The 18019-nt window shown below is 37.3% G+C and overlaps 3 protein-coding genes across 7 annotated transcripts in view; 1 reads left to right on the top strand and 2 right to left on the bottom strand.

Annotated features, from left to right (window-relative positions):
- The window catches only part of LOC107704494 (mitochondrial import inner membrane translocase subunit TIM44-like), a 7504-nt gene extending 1424 nt beyond the window's left edge, over positions 1-6080 (bottom strand). Inside the window, exons 1-12 of one of the 4 annotated variants that reach the window (XM_016507427.1) lie at positions 6008-6080; positions 5390-5497; positions 5141-5314; positions 4966-5046; positions 3614-3754; positions 3276-3412; positions 2389-2474; positions 1992-2084; positions 1068-1192; positions 942-992; positions 762-851; positions 467-577 (exon numbers count right to left, since the gene is read on the bottom strand). In XM_016507427.1, the coding sequence (XP_016362913.1) occupies positions 467-577; positions 762-851; positions 942-992; positions 1068-1192; positions 1992-2084; positions 2389-2474; positions 3276-3412; positions 3614-3754; positions 4966-5046; positions 5141-5314; positions 5390-5497; positions 6008-6037 (1227 nt within the window). In that variant the 5' untranslated portion in view covers positions 6038-6080. Of the gene's footprint in view, positions 1-450; positions 578-761; positions 852-941; positions 993-1067; positions 1193-1991; positions 2085-2388; positions 2475-3275; positions 3413-3613; positions 3755-4965; positions 5047-5140; positions 5315-5389; positions 5498-5610; positions 5649-5811; positions 5965-6007 lie in introns of those variants that run through there. The other 3 variants (XM_016507426.1, XM_016507428.1, XM_016507429.1) reach the window with 3 other exon arrangements.
- A 325-nt stretch (positions 6081-6405) lies between these two features.
- LOC107704493 (TIR domain-containing adapter molecule 1-like) lies at positions 6406-10376 on the bottom strand. 2 transcript variants are annotated; one of them, XM_016507425.1, is made up of 3 exons: positions 10266-10376; positions 10142-10177; positions 6406-8804 (listed from the first exon to the last, which is right to left on the bottom strand). In XM_016507425.1, exon 3 carries the CDS (start codon positions 8694-8696, stop codon positions 6972-6974), a length of 1725 nt encoding a protein of 574 aa, XP_016362911.1. In that variant the 5' UTR covers positions 8697-8804; positions 10142-10177; positions 10266-10376; the 3' UTR covers positions 6406-6971. The 2 variants fall into 2 exon arrangements, with proteins under 2 accessions (XP_016362911.1, XP_016362910.1); XM_016507424.1 differs by having other exon boundaries at positions 10142-10376.
- Positions 10377-11527: 1151 nt separating this feature from the next.
- LOC107704488 (E3 ubiquitin-protein ligase UHRF1-like) overlaps positions 11528-18019 on the top strand; it is a gene marked incomplete at its 3' end in the record, with an annotated part of 7795 nt that continues 1303 nt past the window's right edge. The window contains exons 1-4 of the mRNA XM_016507417.1: positions 11528-11657; positions 14019-14181; positions 15597-15845; positions 16959-17107. Of these exons, the coding sequence (XP_016362903.1) occupies positions 14029-14181; positions 15597-15845; positions 16959-17107 (551 nt within the window). The remainder of the gene's footprint in view (positions 11658-14018; positions 14182-15596; positions 15846-16958; positions 17108-18019) is intronic.

The following is an 18019-nucleotide window of genomic DNA, read 5'->3' as shown; positions in this document are numbered from 1 at the left end:
TATTAGGAAATTTGCTTAATTTTTAAAAAAGTAAAAAAATAACTAAAAATCGTCCTAAAAAAGGTTTGGTTTGGTTTTATCTTGTCTTGTATGTTTTCTTTGGAGTTTAGGGTTAAATATGAAATGGACCGGTTACATGAGATTCACCCAACAGCTAATGAGAATCAGACATTTTGCAGGAGAATCTTTATTCAGAAACTGAAAATGAGCTTTTAGCCGGTCAGATTTAATCAAACACATGACAGCTCCTTCAGCCGTGTGAAATAAAACAGCGTTTCTAATATCCAGCGACTCGGGGGCGGCGGGCAGCGATAATTAACTACAAACTCTTAACACAGACACATCCCTGGTGTGCCGTTACATTTGGCCTTTCAACAGATTTATATGCGCTGATTTCTGCGAACCACGCAGTCACGGCGGCTCCAGAGGTGACTCACGCCACTGATTCACATCCGCTAATGCTCACCGGGTCTCCCTCCACCACTTCACCCTTCACGTTACGGATGACCATCACCAGCTGAGCCTGGAAGGTGATGATGAGAACGGGACCTTGCTCCATCATCTTCCCCATCGCCAACTACAGCAAAGAAACAACCGAAACGAGTTACTTTATACATCTGGAGAAGAAGACAATGATACTATAATGAAATTCAGACGTTCTGATATCCCATTATTCTGCATTATACGTGCATCAGGACGCAATGATGGAGTTACTGGGTCATTAGGATGCAGCAGATGGATGTTATGCAGACGGGTCTTACGTCAATGTTATCGATGTCCAGGATCTTGGAGTGAAACTGGAGACCCATGGCTTTGGCCTGCTGGATGGGGTGAGCCAGCCGACTGTACGTCTGCAAGCAGAACCAGTGAAAAACCAGAGTTAGACCATCAAATTTAACACCAGAATCTGTAGTAGCAGAGCTGGCTTGCGGGACACTCACGGCCTCGTAGCACCAGTCCTTCAGGACCTCCAGCTCTCCCTGGATCATGGCCTGCAAACAGAGCGAATGTTCAGCGGTTGTTTTTGGCGTTTCAGAGCGAAGCATGCTGGGAGTTTGGTGTCTCACCTCCAGGATGTTGGGAATGATGTCACGCTCGCACTGCTTCAGGAAGGAGTCCTTGTCGAATTTCGGATCCACCTTCAGGATCTCGGTCAGAACCTCAGACATCTCGGTTTTGGAGAACAAGCCACCTGAGAAGAGCAGAAAACACAATGATGATTCATCTGTTTGTCCATCTATCTATCTATCTATCTATCTATCTATCTATCTATCGTTTATCTATCTATCTATCTATCGTTTATCTATCTATCTATCTATCATTGTTTATCTATCTATCTATCTATCGTTGTTTATCTATCTATCATTGTTTATCTATCTATCTATCGTTGTTTATCTATCTATCTATCATTGTTTATCTATCTATCTATCTATCTATCTATCTATCTATCTATCTATCTATCTATCTATCTATCTATCTATCTATCTATCTATCTATCTATCTATCTATCTATCTATCTATCTATCTATCTATCTATCTATCTATCTATCTATCTATCTATCTATCTATCTATCTATCTATCTATCTATCTATCTATCTATCTATCTATCTATCTATCTATCTATCTATCTATCTATCTATCTATCTATCTATCTATCTATCTATCTATCTATCTATCTATCTATCTATCTATCTATCTATCTATCTATCTATCTATCTATCTATCTATCTATCTATCTATCTATCTATCTATCTATCTATCTATCTATCTATCTATCTATCTATCTATCTATCTATCTATCTATCTATCTATCTATCTATCTATCTATCTATCTATCTATCTATCTATCTATCTATCTATCTATCTATCTATCTATCTATCTATCTATCTATCGTTGTTTATCTATCTATCTATCTATCTATCGTTTATCTATCTATCTATCTATCTATCTATCTATCAAAGGTAAGCAGAAATGCAGTGGTGTTTTTACCGATGATGTCAGTCATTTTGTCAGTGACGGCGCGGGACGCTCTGATGAAGGCGTTGTCACTCTCATCGTACTTCATCTTCATCTCAAAAAACCCTGGGAGGAGGAAAGCACATGGAATGACTCAGGATAATAACGCAGCACATATTGTGAGTCGTTGTCTCAGTACAACAATCCAACGCTAAAACAAACATGTCACATCATGCTTCGGGCAACACACAGCCTTTAGTGAAGAGAAAACAGTCTCTGAGCCTCATTATCACTGCACTTAACGAGCCTCTAATTGATGCAGTGAACTCTTCAACACAACTAACATCAGCAGTCACTGAGCAGCTGTGAACATGTGCCTGCAGCACAGCGCCATCTATTGATCAAACATGAGCATTTCAGTTAAACTCACTGTTAAAAACAACATTGTTGTCTTTGAAGTCCTTCCACTGCTGATACCATTTAGAGTCCTTGTGAAGCACGACACCCATCGCCTCCCTTTAAAGACACAGAAAACACTACATTAAAACATCATTACTGATTAAATGTTTTAAAATTATTCAGATGCTCTATAGTTCATATTGATGGATAATTTTTTTCTATGTAATCCCAAATTTATCTTAAATATGTTTGTATATTTGTTATTATAAACTATTAATGAAATGCAGGGAAAAAATATAGAAAATAATTACATATTAAGGTTTGTCAATTAATATCTCACCACCCATAAAAAATTAACATCTATTATTAATCAATGTTTTATCTATACATTTAATATTATTAAACAACTAAATATTAATAATTATAACTATTTATAAACATTGTCTGTAACATTTTAATTATATATAGCCCCACACACAAAAATGAAATGTAATTTGCTATTTAATATGACAATACACAATATTTATTAAAAGTCTGTTATTAATATGAATTAAAATAGTTATTAATTAATACACATACATATATCATTATATATTATTTACAATAATTGTATTAAATATAGGTAAATATTAATTCTAACTATTTAATATTATGTATAATATTTTACTGCTGAACTATACATTATGTAGCCCAACAAACAAAAAATATATAATAAAAAAATATATATATATATAAAATAATATTTTTTTTTAAATATGAAAAATATATACATTTATAATTCCATTGTAAAAAATAGAAAAAAAATAATGAAATGAAAAAAAGTAATTTTTACATTTAATATGCAACAATATACATTCTTCATTAAAAAACATATATATATATGATCTCATCATAACATTAGGCCTTGAGGTGACCTACTCATTGGCCTCGAAGACTTTGGCTTCTGTGCCTCCTGCCTTCGATGAGAAATCGCTCCTCTTCCTCAGTCTGGAGGGCGGCCGGTACGGGCCGATCTGTCCAAGGTCACCAATCTCTTTCCTGACGCTCTCCACGCCCTGAAAACAACGAGAGCTGAAACTACTGATCCATTCAGTTCATTTATATGCCACTTTCACAGCATACACATGATGCATACATCTCAATTTAAAAAAATTGACACTTAAGACTGGTTTTGTGGTCCAGGGTCACATATAATTCATCACTTATGATATAAACAGCATGTCTTTGATTTGAAGACTCAATATCATGATAAGGACCTGCGATATCGCCCGAAAGGCTCCGGTCTTTCCCAGTTTTTCTCCACCTTTAGACACGGTCTCTGCCGACTGTTTGGCCGCTTCCCCCACGCCTTCTTTGATTTTCTTTCCGATGTCCGAACGGCCGACCTCTCCCAAACCCTGAGGAGAAAATCAGCATGAATCACCTCCTAAAATATTTTATACATGTATTATAAATATAATGCTTTGCAGAATGTTACAATAATGTAATAACACATTGATGACAACAACATTGATCAGTTTTGCAAATCACTGCAGTTTAAACATTTTAGAGATATCACCATACTTCCCCAGTTGATTGATTACATTAACAATTTCTTTTTTTTTTTAAATATTATGTTTAAATATGTACATGAGGCATTACCTAATTAAATATGAAACTAATTTGCAAACATTTCCAGCACAGAAATCTGTAAAGCCGGATTCAAAATTTGTGTTTCATTTTTGTTGACTTATTAGAGTCAAAGTTTTTTACTTTTTTATCACTCCATAGATCAGAAATTAAAAAAACACCACAGTAAAAACCTTCGGAATACAGTTGGGAATAAAATCGTTACATTTTGTGCATTTAAGTGCCACTGAATTTGAGAGAGAAAAAAAACTAATTTTGAAGAAATTGACTTTTAAGATATGTACTGCAATTGAAATCTACAGACGCAAATAGATAAAGTGCCATAAAATAAACAATTACAAAAAGTGTCAGTATTTTGCAAAATAGACCAATTCTCAAAATTGACCCAGGGTTACTAATTAAAATAATGTTACTCAAAATAAAAGTAAATTGAAATAAATCTTCAATATAAAAATATTTTTATTTCCGCTAGTTGTCAAGGGAAAAAAATTCTAATTTTAATCGTTTGACTTGATATACTAAAATAACTAAAACTATATAGAGATATATAAAAAAAAAACATGACAAAAACACAACAAAACTACTTAAAATTGAACTAAAATTAAAATGGAAAATATAAAAATACAAACTGGTTTAAATATTAATAAAACTATAATAGTATCTCAGTGATACAAACAAACAAACAAACAAACAAACACTGACTTGACCATTGAGTGCATGAAAAATCAATCGAGTGCATAAAAAAATATATATATATTTTTGCCTGTTTTCCACATAAAATCAGAACAAAATCCAAGAAATAATTTTGCAACGTAATCCTTCGCAGAACATGGCAATACTGCAGCGCAAACACTCTGCAGAAACATAATGTTCAGCACTTATGCAAATCGCTGCACGTCTAATGAATACATAAACATAAATGTGCTCTGAAATGAGAAAAACTGCACGTCGAGATGTGACCAGCGTTAATTACACTCCCCTCCTTCACCGTCTCTGATATCGTCCCGAGTGTTTTCTTCAACACTTCAGAAGTTTTAACTGTTTCGGACTCGATGGTTTGCTGGAAGACACCAAACAAAAAAAACACAATTTCACAGTGGAGAAATAATGTGTTTGGCTATTTTAGAATCATGTTAGACATGAAAAATCCGTACGTATTTCCTCCTGGCTTGCTTGAGTGCTTCCGACTCCTCAAGCTTTCTGGCCTCCTCGCGAAACTTCTGGATGTTCTCCTTCATCTCCTTGTTCTTGCTCAGTTCCTGCTTGAGATTGTCCAGAAACTCTCCCAGAAAGCCCTTCCGACTGCCACCGGAGGACATAAACCTCGCCTGCACATCACACGCATGTGAAAAACACTGTCAAATCACACTTTTCACAAAAAACCAATGACGTGCGACACTCACCTGCGCTATAGCGGCCACTGGGCCACATATCCTGTACACATGAGCTCTGTCGTATAATGATGCACACTGACGAGCGACTATAAGTGCAGAACTTCTGCTGACACACAGCTGAGGAGAAACACATGCATAATAATACAGTATTTCCACAATTATGGTCACAGATAAACATGCTCAGGTACTGATGTCACTTACAAACAAGATATTACACATACATAAATCACATTTCATAAATCTGCCATGCTTCCCCAAAGGATACCTTTAGTGTTTCTATGGTACATGTCCAAAAAGCATGGTAAAACCATGGTACTTTATGGTTAAGTGGTCTGAACACAATAATCAATTTCTGCTCAGTATTTTTTTGTGATTTGTACTCAAGTAACATGATTTAAGAGCTTCGTTTGTTATGTTATTGCAATATTTACATTTACATTAAGGCCAGAATCATGTTCCATAAGCATGCCTGATCAATCTAATCACATTTCTGCATTAAACACGCGCGGTTCTGGTGAGCCAAGCTTGGGCTCGTGCTGCTGTAATCGCGAACACTGTGCTTAGCACGCACATATTAATCGCGCTGTTGATGAGCGCTTAAAAAAACGCTTACAATTAGAAACTCACCTGGTAACACTGACACAAGGAGGCTGCCATCTTGGAAGCGCTGCGAGTGACCTGTTTGGCTGGTGACCGTGTGACGCAATTCCGGGGGAGGAGCAACGTCAGGGAGCAGCCAATGAACAGACGCCTGATCTCTGACGTCTCACGAAGTATGTTTTGAATATTATATGCTGGTTTCTTTTCACGAATCGTTTACTCAATTGTTATCTTTTATATGAACAGATATTTCTTAAAACAATTCTTATTTCTTTTACAGATTTTTTTTTTAGTTTATTGGTTTGTTAATTTTTGTCAAAGATAGTAAGTTAATCAATTAATATGTCATTCCACAAATATATTTTTTACATGCTCATATAGAAATCCACTAAACGCACATTTTTTTTTATACAGGCTTATTGTTTATTCAGAAATTAAGAAATTCCCCCACAGTAATTTGCAGAGTAATACAGAATAATTTAGCATAGTTTGTCATGAGAAAACTTAACCGTAAATCATACAAACGGAAAAAGTGTAAACATTTTCCTTGCTGTCATATGATTTTATTTATTTTACTAAAACAACCTTTTACCTCACAGTAACACTGTTTTGCTCTCAGTTGACATTTTTCTTTCTTTATCAACTTTATGATCTTTAAAGCAAAAATTAATTGTAATAACCATATGAATTATGTCGAACATGGAAATGAAGCTTAGACAAAAAAAAAAAAAAAAAAAAAGACCCATAAACCACCATAAAACATACCGACAGCCCTAATGTTGAAATTAATACAATGATACGAAACACTTTTTCTTGTACTTTTTGGTAGATGTAGTTGACCATCAGGCATTCTCCAAACCCCGCCCCCAAAAACTCATCAGCCAACCAGATGTCAGCAAACCTGATTTGCTAAAACAACAGTACTTTCTCAGAAACACACGTGATTTCTCACAACACCTATTTTAGTGAAAAAACACTTTAAACACCAGGTTTAAAAATCAAACTCATCGGCCGAGTTTTTAGCATGGTCAATATTCATCGTTGAGTGATTTCCGATCATAACGTTCTGCGCGTTCTCGATGTGGATGCACGATGGTTGCTGCTGCTGCAATGCGCCATGTTGCGAATGCATCGGCCCATGTGCCGGAGGTGGATGCATTGGTGCAGATGCAACACAAAACATGTTATTTTGCTGAATTTCGCTTTCTAGTCTCAGCCGCGCTAATTTTTCCTCCTCTCGTCGTAGCTCCGCTTTTATGGCGTTCTCCTCTTGTAGTCTCTTCTGTTCCTCGACTAGTTTCTTACGACGCTGTTTGGTCATCCAAACCGTCTTTTGGATTGCCACTTTTTCCCGTGCGATGGCCTTTTGGGCATTGCGTTCGAACATTCTGCTGCTTTCATCGAGAGGAACCTTCGTCTGAAGCACCAACGGAAAACTTTTGCGCGACAAACAGTTCTTGCGAGGTAGTAGCGGAATTACAGAGTTCATTTTGTGGTGGTTTTCCAGCGAATTCACGATCGCCGAATCGGCGCTGGTCACGCTGAGGTTGGAGTTGAAGTTCTGGGTGAGCAGCAACAGCGTGAATGCCGAATTCTCGATGGCGTCCTCCATACATCGCAACGTCGACTTTCCAGGTTGCGCGAATTCATCGGAAAATGTCGCGCCGACTCCACGGATGATACTCTCAAGTTTGTCCCTGAGTCTTTGCGCCTCGTCTGCGTCTTCGGCTTCGTGTAGGATCACAAAGTCGTAAAAAGTTTCTTCGACGTCGCTTTGGCTCGGTTCGGGAGAGCGAAAACTGTCAGGTTGAGTTGTCGGTTTGTGATCTGTAGCGTTTAGTGGCTGAGCTCGAAGTTTGTCGCCATCGTTTGGGGTGGACGAAAAATCGAGATTCGTGTTTTTGGATGTCACAAGTTGGGAGCTTCCGTTGTGGTCTAGACACTGCTTCGACTTTGTCGAGCCATTGACGTCCGCTGTCGGTAGCTGGTTCTTTGCGCAAATATTAGCTGATTTATTAAGACGATGTCGTAGTTGGTCTTGACTGGTTGTAGTTTCGCTATCTGTTGGCGTTCGTAGACTCATCGGCTTTGATTGTTCCATATTGGATTCTGTAGCTGTTGCCAAGCTAATTTCGAGACTATAGCGCGAACTTGATTGCTGAGATGATGGAGGGCTTTCGTTTCGCTCTAGAGACGTCAAATTGTACGTTTCAGTAGGACGTTCAGTGTTGGATTCATTGATAATGTCAGGCCCGCAGACTTGCTTTACTTCCTCCTCGACGTCTAAAGATAGCAAACCAGCCATTCTGCTCGACGCAAGAGCCTCGCGGTATGCTTGATCTCGTAGCGATTTGTCGCACAATCTCTCCTGCACCAAAACGGCGAAAACTCTGGCGATATCCAATAACGTATTGATATCTGTTGACTTAAAACCGCCAATGTGGCTACTGTTGACACGTTCTCCGTGCATTTTGACCATTTCGGCCAAGTATTTTCCAATGCTGCTGTCGCTGTTAGCCGTTAGCTTAGCGTGCGCCTCTCCAATCCTCTTCAGGAGAATCAAGCACATGGCATTCACCAATTCCTCCGCCCGCCTGCGGTCCATTTTTAACGTCAGGCTGACCCATCGTTCCTGCCCAGCCTGGGAAAGGATCTCAAATGCCTTGGCAAGATTCGCAAATCCTTGATCCATAAGCTCTACTCCACCGTCTGCCATTGTTTACGCAAGTACGGATGATCATACGTGAATATGTGCTCTCATATGACATGTTCAAGCCATTCCATTCAATCTGAAGTCACTTAGATGCGCTTGAGCTTCTGAATGCTGAAAGAAAAAGTGAAAGTTATGAGACGATTACAATATTTCCCCAGCTAACAAAAATATGAAGAGTTCATTTGCAAAAACAGATAACTCTTTTATTTACTTTTATTTTCCTTTTACGCCGTGAAGAAGATATCACAGGTTCATCAAGTTCGTTGAAATGATCCATCCTCGTTTGAGTCAGCTTTGACAAAACTCCTTTAGACGGAACTCCTCTCAGCGAGCGCGTCTTTACGAAGTGGCTAGCAACCTTGTCACCTGACCTGAATACTGCGTGCCGATTCGCTAAACTTATTTTAGACTTATCTAGTTGTGTTTACAAACAACAAGGGTGCTTGTCAATTTCTACGGTAAAACGTGAACTTGCGATGCCTAGACATGGGACAAAATGTGTTTAGGGTTCAGAACGTGCTATATGTGGAGAATAACGCACGGCAGTCAGTTCATTTTTTTTTTTAAACACGGCGTTTATCGGTTTTTGCAAATTAACTCTTCATATGTTCTCATGCTAACGTTCCCATTAAGTTAATAATACATTATTTCTGAATGTTCTCGGAACTTTCAAAACGTCCAGTTTTTAAAAAAGTTGTAAAAACTTTTTTTTTTTCCTGGTTATACAAACGTTAAAGAAACATTACATATGATCATCTTGCAAACATTATGGAAACGTTACTACTGGATGTTCGCTAAACGTTCAAAATATAAAAAATTTTAAATGCTTTAAAAAAAAAATCCTGGTTATGTGAACGGGAACAGTTTTATCATTTTGTAAAAAATGGAAATGTTACTTTTATGCACGTTCAAAACGTTGTTTTTTAAAAATGTTTTAAAAACGTTTTATGCAAACGTTAAGGGAACATTCAGTTTTAGAATTTTGCGAACATTACGGAAACGTTACTTTTGAACGTTCTTTGAAGCAAGTAGTAACATTTAAAAATATCAGAGGAATATCCAACTAAAATGTTTTAGAAAATATTCTGCTTTGTTTTTGTGCGAACGTTTTGAGAACATTATTAGCAGCACTTTGATCGAGCGTTCTATATTAACGTTACTAGCAGCACTTTTGTTCGTAACTTCGAGAGAACCTTACCAGAACGTTACAGCCTACGTTCTTAAAACGTTCCCTGTTAGCGGGGTTCGTGGACTAGATCATGAATGGTGTATGAATAATAAAATGTAATATTGATGTGTTTAATGACTCATCGACTGTTTTCTTCAAAGAGCGAAGTCTGAAATGACTGTCAGACGTGACTTTGACCACATAATGTATAAATAAATACGACATCATTCATATGTATTTTATAAACATTACACAGAAGCACAAAAAACGTGGGTCTTACCTTTGTGATAGTTCTGCATTCATCCAGAAGCAGGAACTGGGAAACAGAAACAGACTTTGAGACCTTCACAGAATAAACGGCGCAAAATGGACGGACTGTCAGACATAAAGACTGATTTAGATACCATTTGTTTTGTATCTCAAGTATTAAGTGACACCTAAATGTTCCCAAGACTGAATGTTTGTCTTTTTGCTTTCTCTTGTAATGCGGAAGAAGTGAAACTCTGTGGACTTCTGTAGGACTTCTGTAGGACTTAAGGTGACCAGAAGATGGCACTAAAATTGACTGGGAAAAGTTTTTATTTATTTATTTATTCTTTTTTTTGTTTAATCACTTTATTAAACCTTCAAATAACAGTCAGACACGCAGGCATTATCATCATTCCATTGGTAACCACATTAACAATATATCCAAGCAGCATATCATAAACACAAGTTAATAAAATAAAATAAAAGTTAAAATAATACCAAAACATGTAAAGCAAATTATAAACAAATTATAATCCAAGTATGTTGCCAGAAGTTTAGAGTTTTAAGGCACTCTTCGTTTTATTGATTGAAACAAAATTCTAAAATAATTTTTAAATTCCTCAAAACAAGGAGAAACTTAAACAAATCTACATTTATGTATATAAAACTTGGCTACAATCAACATATTATTGCACTGAAATTCAATCTCTTTGTTTTGCATAAAGACACCAAATTTAACAATGTGATAGTCAAAGGCAGGCATTACAGTTTTTGTTTCCAACCACTCAGACAATTTAACAATAGTACATGTCTTTAATAAAACTGTCTTTCCTTTACGTTAGTTTTAAAATAAATATGACTCATTGTGTTTTTCATTTAAATTATTTTATACTGTTTATATCCCATATGCTCCTGCAATTACTTCATATTTTGCTAAGTAAATAATAAATTAATAATAGAAAATAACCGTGACTTTTTCACGTGTGATTTTAATATCCATATCTGAAACATAGTTTTTTAAAAATTATTAAAAATAGTTAACATTAAGATTCAACATTAAGAGCAACGTTTATCTAATTAATTAAATAAATTAATCGTTTACGTATTAATCACTTGACGTTCAGTATATACTGAAATATTTTATTTTGCTTAAATTTAGTAAACACATGCTAATTATATATTAATTAAAAATAAGAGATTCTTTTAACGTGTGCTTTTATTATGTAATATACCGCCAAATTTCGCGAGATTACAGCAGAGCCGAGCATGTGCGACAACGAGAGCAGGGTTTCGCGCGCTGAGCCTAAGCTCCGGCAACGTGCGTAAGTGACGCGCGGCCCGACCAATCAGCGAGCGGCTCGGAACTCCGCTCCGCCAATCAGCGGCCTGCCGTGCCTGCGGTGGTTGAACACTTTTATTGATTCGAGCCCCAATTTCATTGCTTTTCGCGACGGGGTTGAACTGTAACAAAAGTGCAACGTTTTCACACTTTTAGCGCGTTTATTGAATTAAAATCACGTCTTCTATTCCCAAGAGGAAGACTACAGGTAAAGATCCGTTTTTAAAACTAGTTTCGGTTTTTATTTAAAGGTATTGTCTATGAAACCGTGCGGACGCGCCTTATTTTACTATCCAAATATGAATAAACTCGCATGTTTAATGTGTGCATGTTAATATTTATATAATATTTAGCGCTTTTCACACTTTTCTGTCTTTGTGTTTTTAAAACTAGTTTCGGTTTTTATTTAAAGGTATTGTCTATGAAACCGTGCGGACGCGCCTTATTTTACTATCTAAATATGAATAAACTCGCATGTTTAATGTGTGCATGTTAATATTTATATAATATTTAGCGCTTTTCACACTTTTCTGTCTTTGACTTTGTCTTTGAATTTATTTTATATTGGCCAAATACCCTGAAATTAAGTCTAATTGTGAGGTTAATGCGATTTTTTTTGCAATTACATTTGTTATTAATGTCTTTAAGTCTGAAATAAATACGCGTATTTGTGCACAACAGTTCAAAACATGACAATAACGGACAGGAAAGTGTGTGTGAAGGTGTAACTTGAGTAATGTAGGAATTCTGGATGGGTTTGTTTTACATAAACTCATTATGTAATTAAAATGATAAATATTTTGTAATTCCACTCATTTTCAATTGGTCCTAGTTTATATTTGTCATTTAAGTGTCTGTTTTTGATTCAAGACCACCCACATCATGACCAGCACACAACCCCTTAATTAAATCAACGCGATTTGCGTTCATTCCCGTTTGAACTGACTGATTTCTACAAATAAACCTCAAATAGACTCATATCTGAAGTTCAAGTCTCATTCCAGCTTCCTGTTGTTGGTTTAAAGTCGACAACATAAAGACGGATGTTATTGCACCCACTGCAGTGCCATTGAGTGCCGTTAGGGGGCGTTTCCGTCTATTTCCGCCAATAACAGGCGTGGTTTGGAGAGCTGAGATGTCAACAAGGTTTTTTTTTTTAACGCTATTATACACTACTTCACCCGTAGGTATGGCGAATAAGTTCTCACGCCAAGTTGAAATTGAATCTTGACATGTAGCATGGTGATACCATGGTTTGTACCATTGGTAATGGCATGTTTTTTGGGCACATACCTTGGTAATACCATGTTTTTGGGCACATACCTTGGTAATACTATGTGTTTTGGGCACATATCTTGGTAATACCATGTTTTTGCACCCACTGCAGTGCCATTGAGTGCCGTTAGGGGGCGTTTCCGTCTATTTCCGCCAATAACAGGCGTGGTTTGGAGAGCTGAGATGTCAACAAGGTTTTTTTTTTTAACGCTATTATACACTACTTCACCCGTAGGTATGGCGAATAAGTTCTCACGCCAAGTTGAAATTGAATCTTGACATGTAGCATGGTGATACCATGGTTTGTATACCTTGGTAATACCATGTTTTTGGGCACATACCTTGGTAATACCATGTTTTTGGGCACATACCTTGGTAATACTATGTGTTTTGGGCACATATCTTGGTAATACCATGTTTTTGGGCACATACCTTGGTAAAACCATGTTTTTTGGGCATGCACCATGGTAATACCATGTTTTTTGGGCACATACCTTGATAATACCATGTTTTTTGGGCATGCACCATGGTAATACCATGTTTTTTGGGCACATACCTTGATAATACCATGTTTTTTGGGCATGCACCATGGTAATACCATGTTTTTTGGGCACGTGCCATGCTAAAGCCATGTTTTTTGGGCATGCGCCATGGTAATACCATGTTTTTTGGCATGTACTTCGGTAATACCATGTTTTTTGGCATGTACTTTGGTAATACCATGTTTTTTGGGCATATACCATAATAAAGCTGTGTTTTTTGGGCACGTACCATGGTAAAACCAAATTTTTTTTTTAGGCATATACCTTGGTAAAGCCATGCTTTACATTAGTGTTCTTTGGCGTATGTTTGTAATACCATTGTATATAAATATTGTAATCATTTAGTCTCATATACATACTCCACGTTCGGACATTCATGGAAAACCTGTAAATTGGAAAACTAATGGAAAATATTGGTCAAATGGTGTTGAAATGCTTAGAAAGGAAAGTACCTTAGGTTTTACCATTCGTTAGCATCACTATATCATGCTAATGCGTGATTTTTTTTGTAAAGGTAACACAACTCTACATAAAGTTGTAAAGAAACAGATTGCTTTAAAGCAGCTTCTCAGAGTATCAACCCTAAAAGTGCCGGAGGAGATGAATGAGGAAAAAGCTGCCCGTGTCGCTCACGTCACTGTGAAATGAACACCTTTTTCCTGCTCGTTTGAAGGTCTTGGCTCGAAGCCATTGTCTGAACTATAAAAAGCAAGGCGGGAAACAATCTCACTCGCTGACGTCGCTCGTTGCAGGTTTGCCGACATGTGGATCCAGGTGCGCACTATGGATGGCAAGGAGACCCATCGGGTCGACTCCTTGTCCAAGCTCACCAAGGTGGACGAGCTGCGCGTGAAGATCGCAGAGCTCTTCAACGTCGAACCCCAGAGGCAGCGACTCTTTTACAGGGGCAAACAGGTGACGTGAGGCATTCAAAATCCATTTTACTTCTCTAATGTGGGCAGGGATTGGGTTTATCTGGCTTAAAGGGCTAGTTCACCCCAAAATGAAAATTCTGTCATTAATTACTCACCCTCATGTCGTTCCAAACCCGTAAGACCTTCTTTCATCTTCAGAACACAAATTAAGATATTTCTGATGAAATGTGAGCGCTCTCAGACCCTGCATAGACAGCAACGCAACTGAAATGTTCCCAGGTCCAGAAACGTAGTAAGAACAAGGTAAAACAGTCCGTGTGACATCAGTGGCTCAACTTCAGTTTTGCGAAGCTACGAGAATACTTTTTGAGCGCGAAGAAAACAAAAATAACAATTTATTTAACAATTCTTCTCCCCTGAGTTACGTCTTCCGCCATTTTGTCGAGTACCCAAGAGCGTAATCGACGTAATCAGGGTTGTTTACGTTCGGGGGAGAAATCGCGCGCATGACCGTAATCTGCATAATCAGCGTTGTTTACGCTTAGGGGAAAGCGTGCGTATGTGTTGTGATACTCTCTAAAATGGCAGAAGACGTAACTCGGGGGAGAAGAATTGTTAAATTGTTATTTGTGTTTTCTTTGCGCTCAAAGTATTCTCATAGCTTCGCAAAATTGAAGTTGAGCCACTGATATCACACGGACTGTTTTACTGATGTCCTTACTACGTTTCTGGACCTGGGAACGTTTCAGTAGTGTTGCTGTCTATGCAGGGTCTGAGAGCGCTCACATTTCATCAGAAATATCTTAATTTGTGTCCCGAAGATGAACGAAGGTCTTACGGGTTTGGAACGACATGAGGGTGAGTAATTAATGATAGAATTTTGGTCCAGAAACGTAGTAAGGACATCAGTAAAACAGTCCGTGTGATATCAGTGGCTCAACTTCAATTTTGCGAAGCTATGAGAATACTTTGAGCGCAAAGAAAACACAAATAACAATTTAACAATTCTTCTCCCCCGAGTTACGTCTTCTGCCATTTTGGAGAGTGCCCAAGAGTGTAATCAGCGTTGTTTATGTTCGGGGGAGTAAGTGCGCGCATGAATGTAATCTGCTAATCAGCATTGTTTATGCTTAGGGGAAAGCGTGCGTATGTGTTGTGATACTCTCTAAAATGGCAGAAGACGTAACTCGGGGGAGAAGAATTGTTAAATTGTTATTTGTGTTTTCTTTGCGCTCAAAGTATTCTCATAGCTTCGCAAAATTGAAGTTGAGCCACTGATATCACACGGACTGTTTTACTGATGTCCTTACTAAGGTTTGGAACGACATGAGGGTGAGTAATTAATCATAGAATTTTCATTTTGGGGTGAACTAACCCTTTAAATTGGTGAGGTGATAAAAAATGAACCATTATTTTGTGTGTTGTTGTTATAAAGTTGTCTTTGGCCTTGATTAGATGGAAGACAGTCACACACTCTTCGACTATAACGTCGGGTTAAACGACATCGTGCAGCTTCTGGTGCGTCAGGCGCCGCTGCCGAAGGACAAAGAGGCCGAGCTGTCCGACTCGGACTCCGGCTGCGGATCGGCCCAGAGCGAGTCGGATAAGAGCTCCACGCACGGCGAGAGCGACGGCCAGAGCGCCGGGACCTCGGGCCAGACCGACACGCCGGACCTCATCGACCCTGGCTTTGGCTTTTACAAGGTGACAAAACCATTGATTTATTAGAAACCGTGTCACGTCTGATAGACAAATTGAGTTAAAAATTGTGTCGATTCCACTATAAACATCTCGTTGGCCTCAAGTGATTTCAATTATATAATAAACAAGTTCATTTCAATTAGCTTTATAATTTTTGTATAATACTGTTAAAATGTTTTGTTTGGAATATATATATATATATATATAAAAGATATTTAAATAATTATATATATTTTTTTGTTACACTAGCTCTTTTCTCTATTGGTAAATTTGTGTAAATTGGTTAAGCATTTTGTAAAACTGTTTTTTTTTTGTTAGTTTTTTTTGCAAGAACTAATGTTTGTAAAATCACTTTGTACATAAGTTGTCGCGTTAATTGCACATGAAACTATTCTTGCGCAAATTATTGCATTCAGTGAGCATATTATAAATTGTGTTGATTTCACTATAAACATCTTGTTGGCCGTTTCGTTTCGACGTTTTGCTTGCTAAGTTCGTCTTGCATTTCTAAATGATCTACAAACGTAATGATTTTAATGGTGTAATGAACACTTTTTTTTTGTAATAGTGAATGTTTTGTTTGTAATATCTAAATATATTAGATATTTATACGTATATCAACAAAGCGTAACAAACACTTTGTAAAATGAACAAATCATTTTAATATTGTAGTTTTTACAGTTAAGTTTTGTTTGTTATATTTACAATTATACAGTACATTTAGCAGATGCTTTTATCCAAAGTGATTTACAAAAAAGAAACGAGAGCAATTTTTCTGTATTGAAATATTTTAAAGATATTTAAATAGTGTTTTTTGTTACACTAGGCTCTAAAATAATTTCTAAATCGTCATATTTGTGTAAATCAGTCGTAAAGCATTTGTAAAACCATTCTAATGTATCCAAACTAATGTTTAATGTTTGTGAAGTCACTTTTTACACAAGTTGTTTCATTCACTTAACAAAAAAAGCAAATGCGACAACTTACATAATGACTTAATTGCTCAAACTTAATTTTTTTTGCAGATTGTTGCATTCGATTTGCATCATATCGATTCCACTACAAACGTCTTGCTGCCTATCAGATAGTAAATGTAATTTGTAAACGTTTTTTCAGGTAAATGAGTTCGTGGACGCTCGAGACTTAAACATGGGTGCCTGGTTCGAGGCGCAGATCATCAATGTGACAAAAACGACAAAGTGTTCGGATGAAGACGGAGGCACAGATGGGGAAGAGGAGATCATTTACCACGTCAAATATGAAGAGTGAGTCTAAATGTTTAGTTACTGTACATATCACACTGATTCTGATTGTGAACCTTCTGCTCCGATGTAAAAGAATCATGTTTGACCTCAGTTGTGAATGCGAGTTTGTTGTCTAAATTAGTGCTGGGCGGTATGACCAAAAATGTATATCACGGTATTTTTCAAAATTATACCGGTTTCATGGTACATGATGGTATTTTTTTTTCATGCATGACTGGGTGTTAACCATATTTTGTACTGATTGAGAGAGGAAATATTGCAGTATATTGACTTAGAATGCCCTATTTTACTGTCATGATGAGTGAATATTGTCAAAAAATACCACACTAAATAGTGACTAAACACGACCCCTTTTAATACATGTTAACCAGGAGTCACTCATTTATAATTGCGGCATCGTCTGATAAAATCAACATGCATCTACACTAAAGAGCGGCTATGCGGTTGTTTTGGCTATATTACTTTTTTGTCTCATGCAGCGCACTGCCTGCGTCTGAGTAACAAACTAAAAAAAACAACAAACAAAAAAGTGCATGTGATATTAATAGACGAACTATGCTCATATTTATAATTCAAAACAATCAGTTAAGCGACAGATGCTAGGAAACGCTGTTTTGTACTCATTTATTGACGAGTTGGCTGCGGTGCGGCCAACTGAATGCGCTGCTTCTCTGCCGCTCACTGCACAGAACAGACGCCGAGAGAGGCGACACTTCTGCGGGAAAGTCAGACCTCGCGTCTGCGGGACAGCACTGGAGAAATCTTCCAACTGAACCATAGCTAAAAGTTTATCCAAAAAAGTCGCTAGGTTTGTCAGTATGAATATTCGATGGAAAAAAGCCGCTAAAAGGGTCTGAAAGTTGCTAAATCTAGTGCTAAAGTCGCGCTCGTGTGTGTGAGACGCGGGAGCTG

This window comes from Sinocyclocheilus anshuiensis, unplaced genomic scaffold, assembly GCF_001515605.1.
Source record: "Sinocyclocheilus anshuiensis isolate Anshui unplaced genomic scaffold, SAMN03320099.WGS_v1.1 scaffold2468, whole genome shotgun sequence".
Lineage (NCBI taxonomy): Eukaryota > Metazoa > Chordata > Actinopteri > Cypriniformes > Cyprinidae > Sinocyclocheilus > Sinocyclocheilus anshuiensis.
The sequence above is the reverse complement of the archived record's forward strand: the minus strand, read 5'-3'. Positions and strand labels throughout refer to the sequence as shown.

Coding starts and splice junctions, on each gene's coding strand:
- LOC107704493 (XM_016507424.1), bottom strand. CDS start 8,696: ATGGCAGACGGTGGAGTAGAGCTTATGGATCAAGGATTTGCGAATCTT.